The sequence below is a fragment of the Apium graveolens genome, chromosome 1 (assembly GCF_009905375.1).
Source record: "Apium graveolens cultivar Ventura chromosome 1, ASM990537v1, whole genome shotgun sequence".
In the NCBI taxonomy this organism is placed as follows: domain Eukaryota; kingdom Viridiplantae; phylum Streptophyta; class Magnoliopsida; order Apiales; family Apiaceae; genus Apium; species Apium graveolens.
The window spans coordinates 172,606,842-172,626,248 of record NC_133647.1 but is presented as its reverse complement, the minus strand read 5'-3'; the positions used below and the strand labels follow the sequence as shown (position 1 = coordinate 172,626,248).

The 19,407-nt window shown below is 36.5% G+C and overlaps 1 protein-coding gene across 1 annotated transcript; it reads right to left on the bottom strand.

The window, feature by feature from the left end:
* Nucleotides 1–698: 698 nt before the first annotated feature.
* Nucleotides 699–1,049, bottom strand: LOC141711538 (uncharacterized). Its single transcript, XM_074514060.1, has one exon. The coding sequence runs from the start codon at nt 1,047–1,049 to the stop codon at nt 699–701; it is 351 nt and encodes a 116-aa protein (XP_074370161.1).
* Between the last annotated feature and the right edge of the window lie 18,358 nt (nt 1,050–19,407).

Genomic DNA, 19,407 nt, shown 5'->3' with positions numbered 1-19,407 from the left:
AATATTTTAAGAAAATAATAAAATCGTAAAAGAAACTTAAAAAAGTAGTATTTTTATAATTTTTCTATACATATCATGTACTTCATTTAATATATTAAAAATGTTAATATTTTGTCAGACAAAGAGAACGCTTTGTTTAAAAAAATTAAAAAATATATTTTTTTCACAATTTTTACTTTGATTCCGGACCAATTTAACGGTTTGCCTGTCGACAAAAGTTCGGAGCTCCAACATACAACAAAAAATGAACTTAGATGTTAATTTTTTGTTTAGACAGTGCTACGTACCCTAAAATTACTTCCAAATGATAGGTGCCATATTATTGTTCGTGGTATTCTTATGTACACACGAGAGGTCCGTTTCATATATGAAAAGTATCCAATTGTAAGATGACTACTTAGTTTTCGAAAATGATTTTCAGAAATATTTTAAGAACTCTATTTTTTATTTGAACTACTAACGTGCAAGAAAGATTAAAGTATCCGCCATAAATAATGCAATTTAGTCATTTTCCCAAATTTTGATGATTAAATTTTGATGGCATGTACATATTACTTCACGTAAAATATAATATTCTCCGTGAAATGCAACAACCTCCTTAAAAGTAAGAAACGAAGATTTGAAGCAGTAAATAATACTTATTTAGAGTAGAGAAAACTAAAATTCAATACCAGCATAAAATCAAATTACATTTACTTCTACGGTTCTTTTTCGAAGGAGAGAAGTTGCAGTAAATTGAAATCTATATCATCAAATATAAAGGTCAGATACTCTCCCGAAGCACCAGTACTTTGGTTTTTAGCAACAAGATTAAACAAATAAGTTTTTCCGTGATCAATGAGTGAATCTTTATATTTGCCATTAACAACTTTCGAGTAATTTAGATATTGTGTTTTATCCTTGAGCCCTTTATTATATGAATCTACCGCAAATTTTGCAATCTTTTGAATACTCTGGTCATTGGGATTTACAGGAAACCATTGGTCTGAAATGACAGATTGAGAAAGAGCGAGAAGAATGAGAAAAAGAAAGTAAGATTTTAAAGTCATTTCTTACTGGGATGGAATAAATAAGATTAGTTGTATGATTCATTTTGTAGTATGGATTATATAGTAGGAAATTTTGGTCTTCCTCGTTAGGTAGTTGATAAGTTTTGTCTTTTGTGAAACCTTTAATTTCCAACCAACATTTAAACATAATTTAGTATTTTTAGTGGCATGGTACATATTTTGTAATCTTGAAGATTGTACCAGATTTCAAAAATTATCTTCTACATGTAGAATTTGTTATTGTTATCATGTTAGGTAATAAGATTTTATATTTTTTTCGAATAATAATTATTGGTTAGATGAATACAATTTATAGAAGATTAGTAAATCATAATGATAATTGACCATGAGATATTTTACACGCAATTGGGAGTTCAACATTAAATACATTTAAACAGAATCCAAATATTTTACTATTATGATGAATTGTTAGGAGTTGTCCCACATCATTTGTGGGAGGGGCAGTTTGCAAGTTAATAAGTAGCGAGTTGACTCCATTAGTATGAGGTCTTTTGGGAATTACCCAAAAACATATTCCTACAATCTCAGCTCAGAGCGGACAATACCATACTAATATGGACTTAAGGCCTGCTTAGCAAGCCCTACAAGTGGTATGTTAGGAATCAAGCCTAAATCCTGATAATAAACAAATCATATTGTATAATTATGTTAAGACAGACTGCAGCCTTAAACGGCTAGCCATCCTAAGGGATAGTTGTTGAAGAAATTACCCATCAACTGATGAGGATTTTGCAACACTTTCTTATAAAATTCTTTATTGTAGATAATGTTAGGAATATGTTGTGAACTTGATGATAAAGTAAACAAAACACCTTAGTAGATTTAACTTAGTAACTTTTGTAGCACTTGATGGATGATTAAATATAGTCCAGATGGATGATTCAATATAGTCCTGACGGATGATGATTTGACATCCACCGGGTGAGTAGCTTATGTAGCAAATAATATTTGTAGCACATTTCCGCAAACAACTTTGTATAGAATCTATAGGAGCATATGAGTCATGTTGACTACTAGTAGATATGCAGAATAGGTTGATTAATTGTAAATATGAGATATCTTGTAATTCTGTATAAGTGAAATGGAGTCAAGTGCCAAATAGCTACCCGACGGATGATCAACAAAGCTACCCGACGGATGATCAACAAAGCTACCCGATGGATGACAAGCATGTACCCGACGGATGATCAAGTTCAAATATATGTTGATAGTGACAACACAATCACATGCGTTGGGTATTTGCAAAAGAAATGTGGCAACCTGTTTAGCAGGAATTTGATAACAAAGAAGCATTACCATTTCCATGCTATTATGAAGATGTTCAAAGATGCTGGAATAGAGTAGTGAAGTAGCATGGAGTTAGACTAAATATGTTTTGTTTTATTATCTTGTCTTATTATCATGTAAACTTGGTGATATATAAACCAAGTGTAGCAAGTAGAACAATTATCGAACTAAGCACACACATTTTCAGAGAAACATTTTCAAGCTATATTCTGTAGTATTTCTCTGTAAGTTTAGTTGTTCATACTTGTAAGAAGCTGTGAGCTATTCAAGCTTCACAGGGTTCTCATTCGATATATATATATATATCTCTGGTGGATACTTTCAAATCCACCAGAAAGTTTTAAAAGCCTGTGTGTTTTTATTACTTTGTGTCTTGATTCATATAAAGTATTTATTCCGCACTCTGCAAATCAAACACTTATATATTATCAAGTAAGAATTGTTTTAAAAAAATCTAGAAAAAGAAACCAGAACTACATTCAACCCCCTTCTGTAATTCTTGTTGTAGTGTTAGGGAATAACAATTGGTATCAGAACAAGCTCTTGAAGTATAAAGAGTGTAAAGATCACAATAAACAGCAAGATGAACAAGAAGGATGTTGGAGTTAAAATTCCTTTTCTGGACAAAGATAATTATAACCACTGGAAGGTGAAGATGCACCTACATCTTCTTTCCCAAGATGAGGCCTATGTGAATTATATAGAGAGAGGTCCTCATGTACCAATGAGAGCTGCAACTGGCAACGAGCCATATGTTCCAAAACCAAGGCATGAATGGTCAGATCCTGATATTGAGCAAGTCAGAAAAGACAAGAAGGCCACGAATATATTGTTCAATGGAGTTGATGGTGATATGTTTGATAACATCATTAACTGCAAAATAACCAAAGAGGTTTGGGACACTATCCAGATTATTTGTGATGGCACTGAGCAAGTAAGAGAGAATAAGATGCAACTGCTAATTCAGCAATATGAGCACTTCCACTATGAAGACAGTGAGTCTCTCACTGACATATTTAGTAAATTTCAAAAGCTACTAAATGCTCTAAAGTTGCATGGAAGAGTCTATCAAACAAAAGACTTTAACCTCAAGTTCCTTAGATCTTTTCCAAAAGAATGGAAGCCAATGACAGTCTCATTGAGAAATTCATAGGATTACAAGGAGTTCACCTTGGAGAGACTGTATGGCATCCTGAAAACATATGAGCTTGAAATAGAGCAAGATGAGAGGATGGAGAAAGGAAGGTAGAAAGGAGGGTCCATAGCACTGGTTGCTGAGTGAGAGAAGGAGAAAAAGATGAAGGTAGAAGCTGTTGAGTCTACATCAAAGGTCTATGAAAGCAAGGGCAAAGGGCTGGTAGTTGAAAATGAAGATCATTTGAGCCAAGATGATATGGATGATATTCATGAACATTTAGCATTCCTTTCCAGAAGATTTGTCAAGCTCAAGTTCAAAAAGAACTTTGGAGAAGCCAAGCCAAGTAGAAACATGGTGGATAAATCCAAATTTAAATGTTTCAAATGTGGCTTGGCTGGGCAATTTTCCAGTGAGTGTAGAAAGTCAGATTCTAGCAAGAAGAAATTTGAGCATGTTGATTATAAATAGAAATACTTTGAGTTGCTCAAGCAAAAGGAAAGGGATTTCATTACACAAGAAAATGACTGGGCAGCTGATAGATTGGATGAAGATGAAGAAACAACCTATGTCAATCTAGCCCTGATGGCCAAATCTGATAAAACAAAAACAAGTTCTTCAAGTAATCAGGTAATCACCACTAACCTAGCACATTTATCTAAAGTTGAGTGTAATGATGCAATCAATGACATGTCCACAGAATTATATCACTTGCGTGTTACACTTAAGTCCCTCACTAAGGAAAATGCTAAAATTAAAGAAAACAATTTATTTTAAAGTGAGAGGAATAATGTGCTAGAATCTCAGTTTATTGAATTTGAAAAATTGAGAATTGAATGTAAGATTGCTAAGGATGAATTAACCGAGTCCTTGAAGAAAGAAGAGATTTTAAGAAGCAGCTTGAACGAGAACAGGATGTGATTAAAGCATGGAAATCATCCAGATATGTCCATGCTCAAATCACTAAAGTTCAAGTTATTGAGTCCTTGGTTGAAAAAGAATAAGGAGAAACTAGAATCCAACTTGGTTGAAGGATCGTTGACAGATGTGGACTCGACGGGTGATGAGAATCATCCGTCGGATAATCAAAAGGATTATCCATCGAGTGACAAAGAGCCACATCCATTGGTTGTGAGTAAACTTGTGAGCAAAGCTAAACTTGCCAAGCTGAATGAGAAATATGGATCAGTTTCCAAAAACTTTGTTCCAGGAGAATCAAGTGAAGTGAAGAAAGAGAGGAAAGTTAATGTTGGTCATCTGTCCATCAAGCAATTGAATGACAGATTAGAAAAGATTGAGGTTAAAACAGAAACTAAAAAGAAAAACAATAGAAATGGAAAAGTAGGAATTAACAAGTATAACAACTACACACCTGATAAATATGCACCAAGAAAAATATGTGTTAAGTGTGGTAGTGTTAATCACCTGTATGTTAATTGCAAACTTGCCATGCCTACTCCTATATCTGTACCTCCCTCTTTTCCCAACATGACTGCTATGCCTACCATGCCTATGAATGCTATGTCTACTCAGAATATGAATGCACAATTTGCTAATATGCCATTTGCACCTAATCCTTATTATGTTGCATTTAGTATGCCACAAATGCCATTTAACATGCCTTATTGGAATAACATATTTGCAAACAGCATGCCTTTTCCTGTTAATCAAAATGTGCATGATAATTCTATTTTAATGACTGGTTCCAAAGGTCCAATTCAAATGACTAAGGATGAATCATAAATTCCCAAATCAAATGAAATTAAACCTAAAAAACCAAAGAAGAAAGCTAACAAGGCAGGACCTAAGGAAACTTGGGTACCAAAATCAACTTGATTTGATTTTAATGTGTGCAGGGAAATAGAAAAAATCTTTGGTACCTGGATAGTGGTTGTTCAAGGCACATGCCTAGAGATTCTACCCTGCTCACAGAGTTCAAGGAAAGAGCTGGCCCAAGTATTACTTTTGGAGATGACAGCAAGGGTTATACTGTGGGATATGGCTTGATTTCAAAAGACAATGTCATCATTGAAGAGGTTGCCCTTGTGGATGGTCTCAAGCACAATTTGTTGAGTATCAGCCATCTTTGTGATAAGGGCAATTCAGTAACCTTCAATTCAGAAGCCTATGTTGTGACAAACAAAAGAAGCAACAAAGTGGTTCTCACTGGAGTGAGAAAAGGAAATGTGTATTTAGTTGACTTTAACTCATCTAATGCAGAATATGTCACTTGTCTTCTCAGTAAAGCAAGTCAGGATGAAAGTTGGCTATGGAATAAGAAGTTGTCCCACCTAAACTTCAATGCCATGAGTGAGCTTGTCAAGAAAGAACTGGTTAGAGGCATTCCTCAAGTGGAGTTTTCTAATGATGGATTGTGTGATGCCTTCCAGAAAGGAAAGCAGATCAAAGCATCATTCAGAAAGAAGCTTGATTTAACAATTGAAGAACCTTTGCAATTGCTACACATGTGTTGTGTATATGTTATGTACTTGATGATTTTATGAACAAAACACCTTGGTAGATTTTACTTAGTGAAATTTTGTAGCACTCGACTGATAAGGTTTACAGTCCCGACGGATGACTCAATATAGTCCCGACGGATGATGACTTATTATCCATCGAGTGAGTAGCTTATGTAACAATAAGTCTGTAGCACATTTCTGCATACATATTGTTTAGATTCTGTAGTAGTATTTGAGTCATGATTGACTTTAGTTAGATATGCAGAATAGGTTGATTAATTATACATAGATGATGTCTTGTAATTCTGCATAAGTGAAATAAAGTCAAGTGCCTGATTACTACCCGATGGATAAACAACAATGAATTCGACGGATGATCAACAACCCGACGGATGATCAATAACTCGACGGATGATCATAAACCCGACGGATAAAGAATTCAAATATCTGTTGACAGTGACAACACAGTCACATGCGTCGAGTGGATGCAAATGGAATGTGGTAGCCTATTCAACTGGGTTTTCGAGAACAAAGAAGCATTGCCATTTCCATGCTATTATGAAGATATTCAAAGATGCTGGAATAGAGTAATGAAGTAGCATTGTAATAGACTAGATAGTTTTTGTTTTATTATCCTGTCTTATTACTTTGTAATCTTGGTGATATATAAACTAAGAAGTAGCAACTAAGGAATCATCTGAGAAAGAAGCAGAGAAACATTTGTAAGCAGAATTCTTAGCATTTCTCTGCATTCTTAGTGTTCAATATTTGTAAGCAGTTGTGAGCTTTTTGCACACAGAGTTCTCTCGATATATATTATATACCTCTGGTGGAATCATTCAAATCCACCAGAAAGTTTTTAAAGACTCTTGTTTTTAATTACTTGTGTTTTGATTCATTTAAGTAACTATTCCGCATTGTGCTAATCAATTCACACTTATATATATATATATTCGAGTTGGAACATTTTTATTTCAAGAAAAAGTATTAAGAATTCCATTCAACCCCCCTTCTGTAATTCTTGTCATATTGTTAAGGGCCTAACAATTGGTATTAGAGCAAGCTCTTAACTTACAAAGTGTTTAAAGATCAAAACAATACAGCAAGATGAACAAGAAGGATGTTGGAGTCAAGATTCCTTTTCTGGATAAAGATAATTACCATCATTGGAAGGTAAAGACGCATCTTCATTTGCTTTCTCAAGATGAGGCCTATGTTGACTGCATAGAAAGAGGCCCTCATGTTCCAATGAGAGCTGCAACAGGAAACGAGCCATCAGTCCCCAAGCCAAGGCATGAATGGTCTGATCCTGACATTGAACAAGTCAGGAAGGATAAAAAGGCCAAGAATATCATATTTAATGGAGTTGATGGAGATATGTTTGACAACATTATCAACTGCAAAACTGCCAAGGATGTTTGGGATACAATACAGATCATCTGTGATGGCACTGAGCAAGTTAGAGAAAATAAGATGCAGCTCCTGATTCAGCAATATGAGCATTTTCATAATGAAGAAAGTGAGTCTCTCACTGACATTTTTAGTAGGTTTCAAAAACTACTAAATGCTCTAAAGTTGTATGGAAGAGTATATCAGACAAAAGACTCCAATATGAAATTCCTTAGATCTCTTCCAAAGGAATGGAAACCAATGACAGTCTCATTAAGAAACTCACAAGATTATAAGGAGTTTACTTTAGAGAGACTGTTATTCCTAGTGAACTAACAATGAGATTTACAGAAGGGGGGTTGAATGTAAATCTCAAAACTTTTTCAAGTTTTGAGCAGTTTCAAAGGCTGTGTGTTTAAGATAAACAAGTGTGTGAATTGCTTTAAGCTAATACAGACAGATATATATTCAAGCACAAAAGTACAGAACACAACAGACCTTAAAAACTTTTCTGGTGGATTTGTTGTTCCACCAGAGATGGTATTTCAGAAAATCTGTGATTCAAGAAGTTGATCACAGCTGCATCCTAGTACAAACTAGATAATTTTTCTCAAGATTTTTCTAAACAGCTCTGGAAAAATTCTTCTCTAATTACTAGCTGCTACTTGGTTTATATATCACCAAGTTTACAAGTGAAGACAAAGATAAAAAGTACAATAATAAAATAAGTTCTCCACTTGTTTCTTCTCCATTTTACTCCAGTGCATTGTTGACTATTGCCTCTTTATACTAGAGTAGAACGGCTGCTTTTTCTGATGTTCCTGAAATAGGCTACCACATCTCAGTTGTCTCTGTCAACCCATGTGCCTCTGTTTGTAGGTACAACTACCACTTGTCAACTGCTATTTAACAGAACATTCGTTGAAGCCTTCATCCGTTGATGGCTTTATCCGTTGATGTGTTAGCAGTTGAAGCTCAATCCGTTGATGCACTCATCCGTTGAAGGATGTTATCCGTTGAAGCTTTAGAGACATCCGTTGAAGCTTTGTTTCTCATCCGTTGAAGGTCTTTAAGTTATCCGTTGACACCATTTCATTTATACAAAATTACAAGGCATGAAATATTTATAATTGGCCTTCCTATCTGCATATCCTTTAGTAGTCAACATGACTTATAATTTCCCTCAACATTTAAGAATTATATCTCAAACTCAGAGACTGAAATGTGCTACAACACTAGACTTATTTCTAAGTAAAGCTACACCATCAACGGATAGCCAAAGTGGTCTTATCCGTTGAGGCTACAAACACTAGATTTCTTCTTAAGTGTTTTGTTAAACATATCATCAAACTAATGCACATATATTCCTAACAATCTCCCCCTATTTATGTCTATAAGAATTGTAGACATAAATTCAAGGTTAACTTGATGATAACAAAACACTTAACAAATATATGAACTGAAACTAAGTAGAAATTTAAAAGTGCTGCAAAAGTGTATGTACTAGAAGGTAATTGAAGATTTACAGTGTTTCCAAGGGTGCTCCTCTAGCCTGAGCAAATCATCTTTTTCTTCTTTGATCCCTGGTTTTCTTTCCTAGCCCTTTGTCATTTTCCTCAATTTGGAGTTGGAGTTGTCTGAAGAATTCAGCTTCATCTTCATCACTGATATCCAACTTAGATTGCATTTCTTTGAGAGTTTCATTGCTGGCAATCTTGAGTTGGTCTTCAAGTCTGAAAAATCTTCTGACTCCTTTATCATCTCTGAATTCCATCAACCAATGAGGTGATTTGTGAATTGTAGTTCCTCTTTCTTGAATGAGTAAGGTTCTGGGCAAAGCATTGGGCTCCCTCCAAGTTTTCCTTATGTTGGCAATCTTGTTGAGAATTTCAGTCTTTGCAGTCCTGGTAAAGCCAGAATCCTTTTGTATGGCTGAAAAGACTCTGATCAAGGTAGAGTAGCCTTCATTCAGAATCCTGTAGAGAGGCCATGTTCTTTCCCCAGCTCCTTTGTATCTGAACACCAATCTCTCTGGTAGCTGTCTATAAGCAGCAATTCCCCTTACATCCTCCAGCTCATCCAGATAAAGTTCAATGTCTGAAATTTCTTTTATGTTACTGATGTGAACATAATCATCTTTAGAAATGGGTGGCTTAGGGTTAGGTTTATGTTTTTGAGTGAATTTCTTAGAGTTTAGGGGAGGTGTAGATTTGGATTTTCTTTTCTGTTTCTTTGGTAGTGGAAGAGTGGTTAAAAAGGTAGGTAAATTGATGGTGTCCCAATCAATAGGTTCCTCTTTTGGGATGATTGGTTCACCATGGATGTTTATAGTGGGATCAGCAACAAAGGGTTCAGGTATGGAAGGTAGAGATTTAGTTTCTTCAGTGTTGCCTTCACTCCTTCTATGTGCCTTGGCCTTTCTTCTGTTTCCCTTCTGCCATTCCTCTTTTTCCTCCATGCTTTCACCAAATATACTCCCAAAAACCTCATCTAAGTTTGCAATCTTGTCTTCACCCCTGACTTCAATTCCTTTCTCATTTTCAACTAGACTTGACTTTAGCTTTTGTTCAAGCTTTGCTTGTGCTCTTTTGTCAGCCTTGAGTTTTTCAGCTTCTTTCTTTAACCTTTTGGTTTCTTCCCTCTTGGCTATTGAGAATTTGGGATGTCCTTGCATCACACATATGCTCTTTCCCTCTCTAAAAATAATAGCCATGTTTCTCCTTACTGCCTCATCCATGTTCTCCTTGTGTTTTGTGATGCTTGTACCCAAAACTTTGTCATCATCAAGCTTTGGAAGAGGAAAGTCCACTTCTTTCATCTGAGCAAAGTCTAGAGGGTTCTTTGTAGAGTCCTTGCTGGATCTGGTATTGGGCTTGAGAACCATAGGTTTTAGATTCTTGAAAGAAGTCTCTCCAACCTTATTTCTCCTTTCTGGCTTGTGCTCCATATTGATTGGTTCAACCTTTGTGCTATATTTCACAGATATTGATTTATCTTGTGTTGAGCCAAACAGTTGTTGCATCCTTTCATCAATTCTCCTCCTTTGCTCTTTCACCTGAATTTCAGCTGCTGCTAGCTGGATTAAATCAATTCCATCAGGCTTTCCTTTGATTTGAATGATTGGAGAAGTAGTGATGGCAGGAACTAGCACTTTAGATATTTGGATTTTTGTAGATGGCTCTCCTTCCCCTTCCCTTTTACTCTCCCCCTTTTTGTTATCATCAAGGAGAGGGGTCAAGCCCTGTGCTTTTGCCAGCTGCATAAGTAGATTTGTTTGAGATTGTTGGTTGTGAAGAATGGTGGCCACAGAATCTTCAATAACTTGAACTCTGTCTTCCAATTTGGCCAGCCTCTTTTCAGTATGTGATTCCTTTTTCAATCTCAACAAAATGTCCTGCATTGTACCAAAGGGCATGACTGAATCCAATTTTTCAGAATTGTAGGATTTCAAGTCAGCAATATCCTTTCTGAGTTCATCCACACTCAGATTCTGTCTTACTTGCTGCAACTTCATGAGATGCAGTGAGTCCAAGTGAGCTGTAAGGATAGCCTTTGTACCAGCATGAGAAGTTTTCTGAATGGCCTGTTTGATAGTACTGATTTGTTTGACTAAGGAGACATTGAATTGCCCTGTTGTAGACTCCTTTGTGAAGGCCCATTCAGGTAGATTTGGAATAGAACTAGGGCCTTCATCTCCCCCTAAGTTCATGCTTCCATCAGAAGAAACAAAGTCATCATCATCAGAATTTACTCCAAATTCTTCAAATGACTCACCAGCTGTTGAAGGCATCTTGTTAATAGCAGTTTTGTCCCTTTGAAGAGATGCTGTTGTATGTACTAGATGTAATGTCTTTTCTGCCTCCACATTGCCCTGTGCAGCCAATACTTGATAGGCTGAAACAGGATGAGTAAAAGTGTCAGCATCCAAGGAAATGTTATCAATTACAGCTTTGTAATATTGCTGAAATTGTCTTTCCTTTTCAGCATCATTCACAATCATTGACTCACTAGCAATGGCTGGACCCATCCTTATATCTGCTGTACCTGCCTTTCTCTCATTTTCTCTATGTTCTTGCATCAGGGGCTCCCCCTGGCTCACACAACTCACTCCCTCACCTTCACCTACTAAGGTGGTACTCCTCTCACTTACTTTTGCCATGCTGGAACAAAATAGCATGCATATTTGAGCTCTCAATCTCTCTTTTTGCCTGGGAGCAACCCAGCCTCTCACTCAAATTGTCACTCCCTTCCCTCAGTCCTAGAAGTGATTGTACAGTAATCAAGTCTTCTACACTTGGAATTGTTTCAGTTGTGTGTGTAGAGACTATCAACGGATGAGGAATAGCCGTTGAAGGTGAAACTGATGGTATCAACGGATAACTGCTGTTAAGCTTATCCGTTGAAGAACAACCACTTGTCAACGGATGAGTGATATCCGTTGAAGAAGGAAAAGAAGTAGAAATTGAAAGTGATATAACTGTTGAATCTGTGTAGATTGATATGAGTTTTGGTGACACAGATCCTTCAATTACATCTGAAAGAATTTGCGGGTGATCCAACAAATCATCTAAAAGATGATGATCACCTGTATTTGAGTGGGGCTCCTCCCTGAGTTGTAAAGAGGGAGAATCAGGAATTGATGGGAATAACATATCCACATCTATAGATGGTGAAGAAGTGTGTGGTGATTGATGTGTGTTAATTGTGAGAGAATGGGGCTGTGACTCCACATTTGTTGGAGCCACATCAAACTGAGTTTGAGAAGGCATAGATACAGATGGATGTATTTGTGCAGTGTGTGCACCCTGTGTAGAAGATTGGGTTCTAGCTCTCTTTCTTCTAATAAAGGCTTTTGTTGGTGAGTGTTTGGCTTTAGTGTCCCTCCCTCGTTTGTGTGTTCCTGGTTGGGAACTATTTTCAATAGTTACATCCTTTTGGGAGGATGCAGCTAGGGATATGCTAGTAACCTTTTCAACCACCACAGCTTTTTGAGAAACTGTGGCTTGGCTAGCTTGGGAAGCACTTTTCTCTCCTTCCTTATCCTGGGGGTTTCTTTGATGTTCACCCCTCCCCTCACCACTCACACCCTGTTCACTCCCCTCAGGGTTAATGGTAGGTTTTACAACTGTTATCTTTTGAGAAACAACAGAGGTGGTTTTCTTTGTCTTTGATTTTGAAAGTTTAGTTTTGGTGACCTTGGTAGGAATCTGTTGGGGCATTGTCACAGATTCCATGGCCACACCAGAAGATAAAGAAATAGAGGGGTTGGAAGAAGTAGGAGTTGTAGAAGCAATTACCTCACCTACCTGTGGTGCATTCATGATTGGTAAATATACCAATGGCACACTGCTGTTGAGATCCATTCTCAATAAATCTGCAAGAACTCTTTTCTCTTGTGCCCAGCACTTGAGTTTATTATTCTCATTCGTAATGACCAAACCTTTAGCAACATGGTTAGCCAATAACATAAAGAATCTAGCATAATAGATGTTATTAGGTCTATTAGCTTTGTTACCTAATCTAGTACCCAATTCTAGCATAATATAGTTGCTAAAATTAAAATACCTATCAGAAACAAGCATATAGAGCATATTAACAAGAGATGAAGTTATGGCATCAAAATTGCTAATTTTCCCAGAGAAAACCTTGATAAAGGCATCCCCAAGAAAACTCCATTCTTTCCTAAGGCTTTTTCTTCTAATACTCCCTAAACTAGCAGAGTTAAGAGAATAACCTATGGAATCTAACATGCTGGATACATCATTATCAGTGTGTGGTGTCATGGCATTGTTCTCAGGTAATTTAAAACATGCTAGTAAGTCATCACAGTTAACACAATGATTTTTACCTTTGAGAGTGAAGGAGATAGTCATATCTATGGAGTTGAACTCAGCAGATGTCCAAATCTCCTCAACTACTTCACAGTAAATCGTTGAGGCTTCCAGCATTGCATTGCTAAGTTTACAGTTTTTGATGAAGTCCATCATTTTATGATAATCTGAGTGGGCTTCATTCTTTTCTACCAAAGCTATGAAATTGTTCTTCTCATAGATGAACCCGGATTGAGACATAATCTTTACTACTGGTGCCATTGTTGTGAGTAGAAATTGCAGAGAATAACTTGAAGGTTTTGCAGAGAGAAAATGGTAAAAGCTTTGAAATTTCAAGAAAGCGTAAAGTAAAAATGAAAAATCAGAAGGGCTTATATACTTTCTCAAATTAAAAAAAATAAATAAGAGATTAAACAATAAATATGTGTAAGTGAATTTCATCCGTTTAAGAATAAACTGTAAGTATTCTAAAAACTACCTTTAAAACAAATACATACAGCTGTATGTATGAGTATCAGCAGTTAAGACAATAGAATCAACGGCTGTGAAACACTTGAATCGACTGATGTGATATTTCAACGGATAAGGTAAACTGTCATCCGTTGAAGAGCACTTCAGTTTTATCCGTTGACGGATAAAAATTCCAGAAATGTATATGACTTTCAACGGATAATGAATATCCGTTGACAGAACAATTTTGACTTTCAACGGATAGGGAATATCCGTTGATGGAATAATCTATGTTAAAACTCAAATTTGTTCTTGCAGCTAATACATTTCAGGCTTCAATTCAAATTGCAATGAGGACATGAATTTTAAGAGTAATTAAGCATACCTAGCTCACTTACCAATCTTGTGAATGTTGATTAATCAAGTGGCTTGGTAAATATGTCTGCAATTAGTTGTTCACTTGGAACAAAATGAAGTTCCACTGTACCTTTCATCACATGTTCCCTAATGAAGTGGTACTTGATATCAATGTGCTTGGTCCTTGAGTGCTGCACAGGATTCTCTGTTATGGCTATGGCACTTGTGTTGTCACAAAAAATAGGAATTCTATCAACATGTAGTCCATAATCAAGGAGCTGATTCCTCATCCATAACACTTGAGAGCAGCAACTTCCAGCAGCAATGTATTCAGCCTCAGCTGTAGAAGTAGAGACTGAATTTTGCTTTTTGCTAAACCATGATACAAGCTTGTTTCCCAGGAATTGGCAGGAGCCTGTTGTACTTTTCCTGTCTATTTTGCAACCTGCATAGTCTACATCTGAGTAGCCAATTAGATCAAAACCAGACTCTCTAGGGTACCAAATTCCTAGATTTGGAGTCCCCTTGAGATATCTGAAAATTCTTTTAATAGCTACTAAGTGAGATTCTTTAGGGTCAGCTTGAAATCTAGCACAGAGACATGTAGAAAACATTATATCTGGTCTACTGGCAGTTAAATATAAAAGTGAACCAACCATGCCTCTATAACTTGTAATGTCCACAGACCTTTCAGTCTTATTTAATTCAAGTTTGGTGGCAGTGGCCATGGGAGTTTTTGCAGATGAACATTCTATTAAGTCAAACTTCTTTAAAAGATCATAAATATATTTAGTTTGACTAATGAAAATTCCATCACTAACTTGTTTAACTTGTAAACCAAGAAAATAGGTTAGTTCTCCCATCATGCTCATTTCATAATTACTTTGCATTAGCTTAGCAAACTTTTTACAAAGCTTATCATCTGTAGATCCAAATATTATGTCATCTACATAAATTTGAACAAGTATACTAGAGCCATTAACATTCCTAAAGAAGAGAGTTTTATCAACAATACCTCTAGTGAAGTGATTCTCCAAAAGGAATTTTGATAAGGTTTCATACCAGGCTCTAGGTGCTTGCTTCAGTCCATAGAGTGCTTTCAACAGATAATACACATAGTCTGGAAAATTTGAATCTTCAAACCCTGGAGGTTGACTTACATAAACTTCTTCCTCCAATTTCCCATTTAGAAATGCACTCTTGACATCCATTTGATAGACTTTGAAATTGGCATGGGCTGCATAGGCTAGAAAAATTCTGATGGCTTCAAGTCTTGCAACAGGAGCATATGTCTCATCCAAATCTATTCCCTCTTGTTGAGAATAGCCTTTAGCAACCAATCTGGCTTTATTCCTTATGACAATGCCATTTTCATCCATCTTTTTTCTGAATACCCATTTTGTGTCAATAGGACTCTTGTTCTTTGGTTTGGGTACCAGCTTCCAAACTTTGTTTCTCTCAAATTGGTTCAGCTCTTCCTGCATAGCTAATATCCAATATGGATCCAATAAAGCTTCTTCCACTTTCTTAGGTTCCTCCTGAGATAGAAAACTACTGTACAGACATTCATCTTGAGTAGCTTTTCTTGTTTGCACTTTAGATGATGCATCATCAATGATCAGTTCAAAGGGATGATTCTTGGTCCATTTCCTTTGAGGTGTAAGATATACTCTAGATGAGGTGGCCTCAGTATTGTCATGATGTGAGACAGAGTGTTGATTAGTTGAAACTCCCCCTGAGTTGTTGGTCCTTTGCAGGGAACTTGGAGTTCTATCAACTGATGATGTAAATTGATTATCCGTTGATGAACTATGATCAACGGATGCTTCATTTTGTACTTCAACGGATGATGCACTATGTCTTTCAACGGATACTGCATTGCCTCTATCAACGGATGCAGAATTTTGTGCATTATCCAAGGGCATGTTTTGAATCCCTTTTGAAGTGTCATCTCCATCAGTCTCCTCTTCACTATCATCATAATATATCTCAATGTTGTCAAATTTGAGTCTCTCATAGTGTCCCTCATCTGTTAGTCCATCAATCTTTTTATCATCAAACACAACATGCACAGATTCCATAACAATGTTGGTTCTTAGATTGTAGACCCTATAAGATTTTCCAGCTGAGTAACCAACAAATATTCCTTCATCAGCCTTTGCATCAAACTTCCCTTTATGGTCAGATTGATTTCTCAGTATAAAGCATTTACATCCAAAGACATGAAGAAAGTTTAGAGTTGGTTTTCTTCTCTTGAACAACTGATAAGGAGTCATGCCTTTAGCTTGATTGATCAAAGAAATATTCTGAGTGTAGCAGGCACAATTAACAGCTTCAGCCCAGAAATATGTTGGTAACTTTGATTTTTCAAGCATTGTTCTAGCAGCCTCAATTAAAGATCTATTCTTTCTTTCAACTACCCCATTTTGTTGAGGTGTTCTTGGAGCTGAGAACTCATGCATGATTCCATTTTCTTCACAGAACAGCCTCATTGTCAAATTCTTGAACTCAGTTCCATTGTCACTCCTGATATTCCTAACCTTCAAGTCAGGATGATTATTGACTTGCCTGATGTGATTGATAATGATTTCACTTGCTTCATCCTTTGATCCAAGAAAATAGACCCATGAAAACTTTGAGAAATCATCTACAATCACTAAGCAATATCTTTTTCTTGCAATTGACAATACATTGACTGGTCCAAACAAATCCATATGTAGCAGCTGTAATGGTTCATCAATTGTTGTTTCAAGCTTCTTTTTGAATGATGCTTTCCTTTGTTTGCCTTTCTGACAAGCATCACACAAACCATCCCTTGAGAATTCAACAAGAGGAATTCCTCTAACTAAGTCCTTTTTGACTAGATCATTCATTGTCTTGAAATTCAAATGGGATAGCTTCTTGTGCCACAGCCAACTTTCAAATGGACTTGCTTTGCTGAAGAGACAAGTAATAGATTCTGCATCAGTAGAGTTGAAGTCAGCTATGTACACATTTCCTTTTCTAACTCCAGTTAGAACCACTTTGTTGTCTTTCTTACTGGTGACAACACAGGCTTCAGAATTGAAGGAAATTGTATTCCCTCTATCACATAGTTGACTGATGCTCAGTAAGTTGTGCTTGAGACCATCAACTAATGCAACTTCATCAATGATGACATTCCTTGTTGAAATCAAGCCATATCCCATAGTAAACCCTTTGCTGTCATCTCCAAAGGTTATGCTAGGGCCAGCTCTCTCCTTAAACTCTGTGAGCAGGGAGAAATCTCCTGTCATGTGTCTTGAACAGCCACTGTCCAAGTACCATAGATTTCTTCTGTTTCCCTGGTTGCTTGATGAACTAACTTCATTTTCCTCAGAATCAGCCATGAGAGCCAAGTTGACATATTCCACATCTTCATCCTCTTCTTCTCCATCAGCTGTCCAGTCTTTTTCTTGAGTAATGAAAGCCTTCTCCTTTTGCTTGAGCAGATCAAAATATTTCTTTTTGTAATCTACTTGGTCAAATTTCTTCTTTTCAGAAGTTGGCTTTCTGCACTCACTTGCAAAGTGTCCACTTATACCACAATTGAAACACTTGAACTTAGATTTGTCCACCATGTTCTTATGAGGTTTAGTGGCTCTAGTGTTTTTCTTAAATTTCATCTTTGCAAATCTTCTGGACAGAAATGCAAGATGCTCATCAATACCATCAGAGTCATCTTGGCTGGAGTTGTCTTCATTCTCAGCAACTTGCTCCTTACCCTTGCTTGATTCTGATTTGCTTGTGCCATCTTTGGAGTTTAATGTTGATCTCACAGTCTCTTGTCTGCATTCTTTCTCATTTTCAGCTACCAAGGCAACTGAACCTCCTTTCTTTCTTCCCTTCTCCAATACCTCATCCTGTTCCAGCTCTAGTTCATAAGTCTTCAAGATTCCATATAATCTTTCAAGAGTGAAATCCTTATAATCTTGAGAGTTTCTCAAGAAGACAGTCATGGGTTTCCATTCCTTTGGCAAGGATCTTAAAAATTTAAGATTTGAATCCTTCACCTGGTACACTCTACCATACAGCTTCAGTCCATTCAACAGCTTTTGGAATCTATTGAATGTGTCATTTAAAGATTCATTTTCTTCAAAATGAAAATATTCATACTGTTGAATGAGAAGCTGCATTTTGTTTTCTTTTACTTGTTCTGTACCTTCACACAGTAGCTGAACTGTGTCCCAAACCTCTTTGGCAGTTGTGCAATTTATCACATTATCAAACATATCCTTGTCAAGACCATTAAACAAAATGTTCATGGCCTTCTTATCCTTGTGGACTTATTCTGTGTCTTCCATTGTCCATTCTGCTCTAGGTTTTGGAATGGATTGACCAACAACAATTGTGGCTGTAGCAACTGTGGCTACTTTGTGGGGAATGTGAGGACCATTATCAATGCAGTTTACATAACCTTCATCTTGGGAGAGTAGATGAAGGTGCATTTTCACCTTCCAATGGTGATAACTGTCTTTGTCAAGAACTGGGATTTTTACTCCAATATCCTTCTTACTCATCTTTGTTAGTTTCCAAGAACTTTAAACTCTTTGTATGTCAAGAGCCTGCTCTGATACCAATTGTTATTCCTAGTGAACTAACAATGAGATTTACAGAAGGGGGGTTGAATGTAAATCTCAAAACTTTTTCAAGTTTTGAGCAGTTTCAAAGGCGATAATTTAATCAAACACAATTATGCACTATGTTGTTTTTGATGATCAGTCACGAAACAACACCGGTATCCCGCAACCATACCGTAAATATAGGTATCGATATCCCGCAGCCATACCGTACCCATTGGATATCCATGAAGAAGGCTGTATGTTTAAGATAAACAAGTGTGTGAATTGCTTTAAGCTAATACAGACAGATATATATTCAAGCACAAAAGTACAGAACACAACAGACCTTAAAAACTTTTTTGGTGGATTTGTTGTTCCACCAGAGATGGTATTTCAGAAAATCTGTGATTCAAGAAGTTGATCACAGCTGCATCCTAGTACAAACTAGATAATTTTTCTCAAGATTTTTCTAAACAGCTCTGGAAAAATTCTTCTCTAATTACTAGCTGCTACTTGGTTTATATATCACCAAGTTTACAAGTGAAGACAAAGATAAAAAGTACAATAATAAAATAAGTTATCCACTTGTTTCTTCTCCATTTTACTCCAGTGCATTGTTGACTATTGCCTCTTTATACTAGAGTAGAACAGCTGCTTTTTCTGATGTTCCTGAAATAGGCTACCACATCTCAGTTGTCTCTGTCAACCCATGTGCCTCTGTTTGTAGGTACAACTACCACTTGTCAACTGCTATTTAACAGAACATCCGTTGAAGCCTTCATCCGTTGATGGCTTTATCCGTTGATGTGTTAGCAATTGAAGCTCTATCCGTTGATGCAATCATCC

Coding starts and splice junctions, on each gene's coding strand:
- LOC141711538 (XM_074514060.1), bottom strand. CDS start 1,049: ATGACTTTAAAATCTTACTTTCTTTTTCTCATTCTTCTCGCTCTTTCT.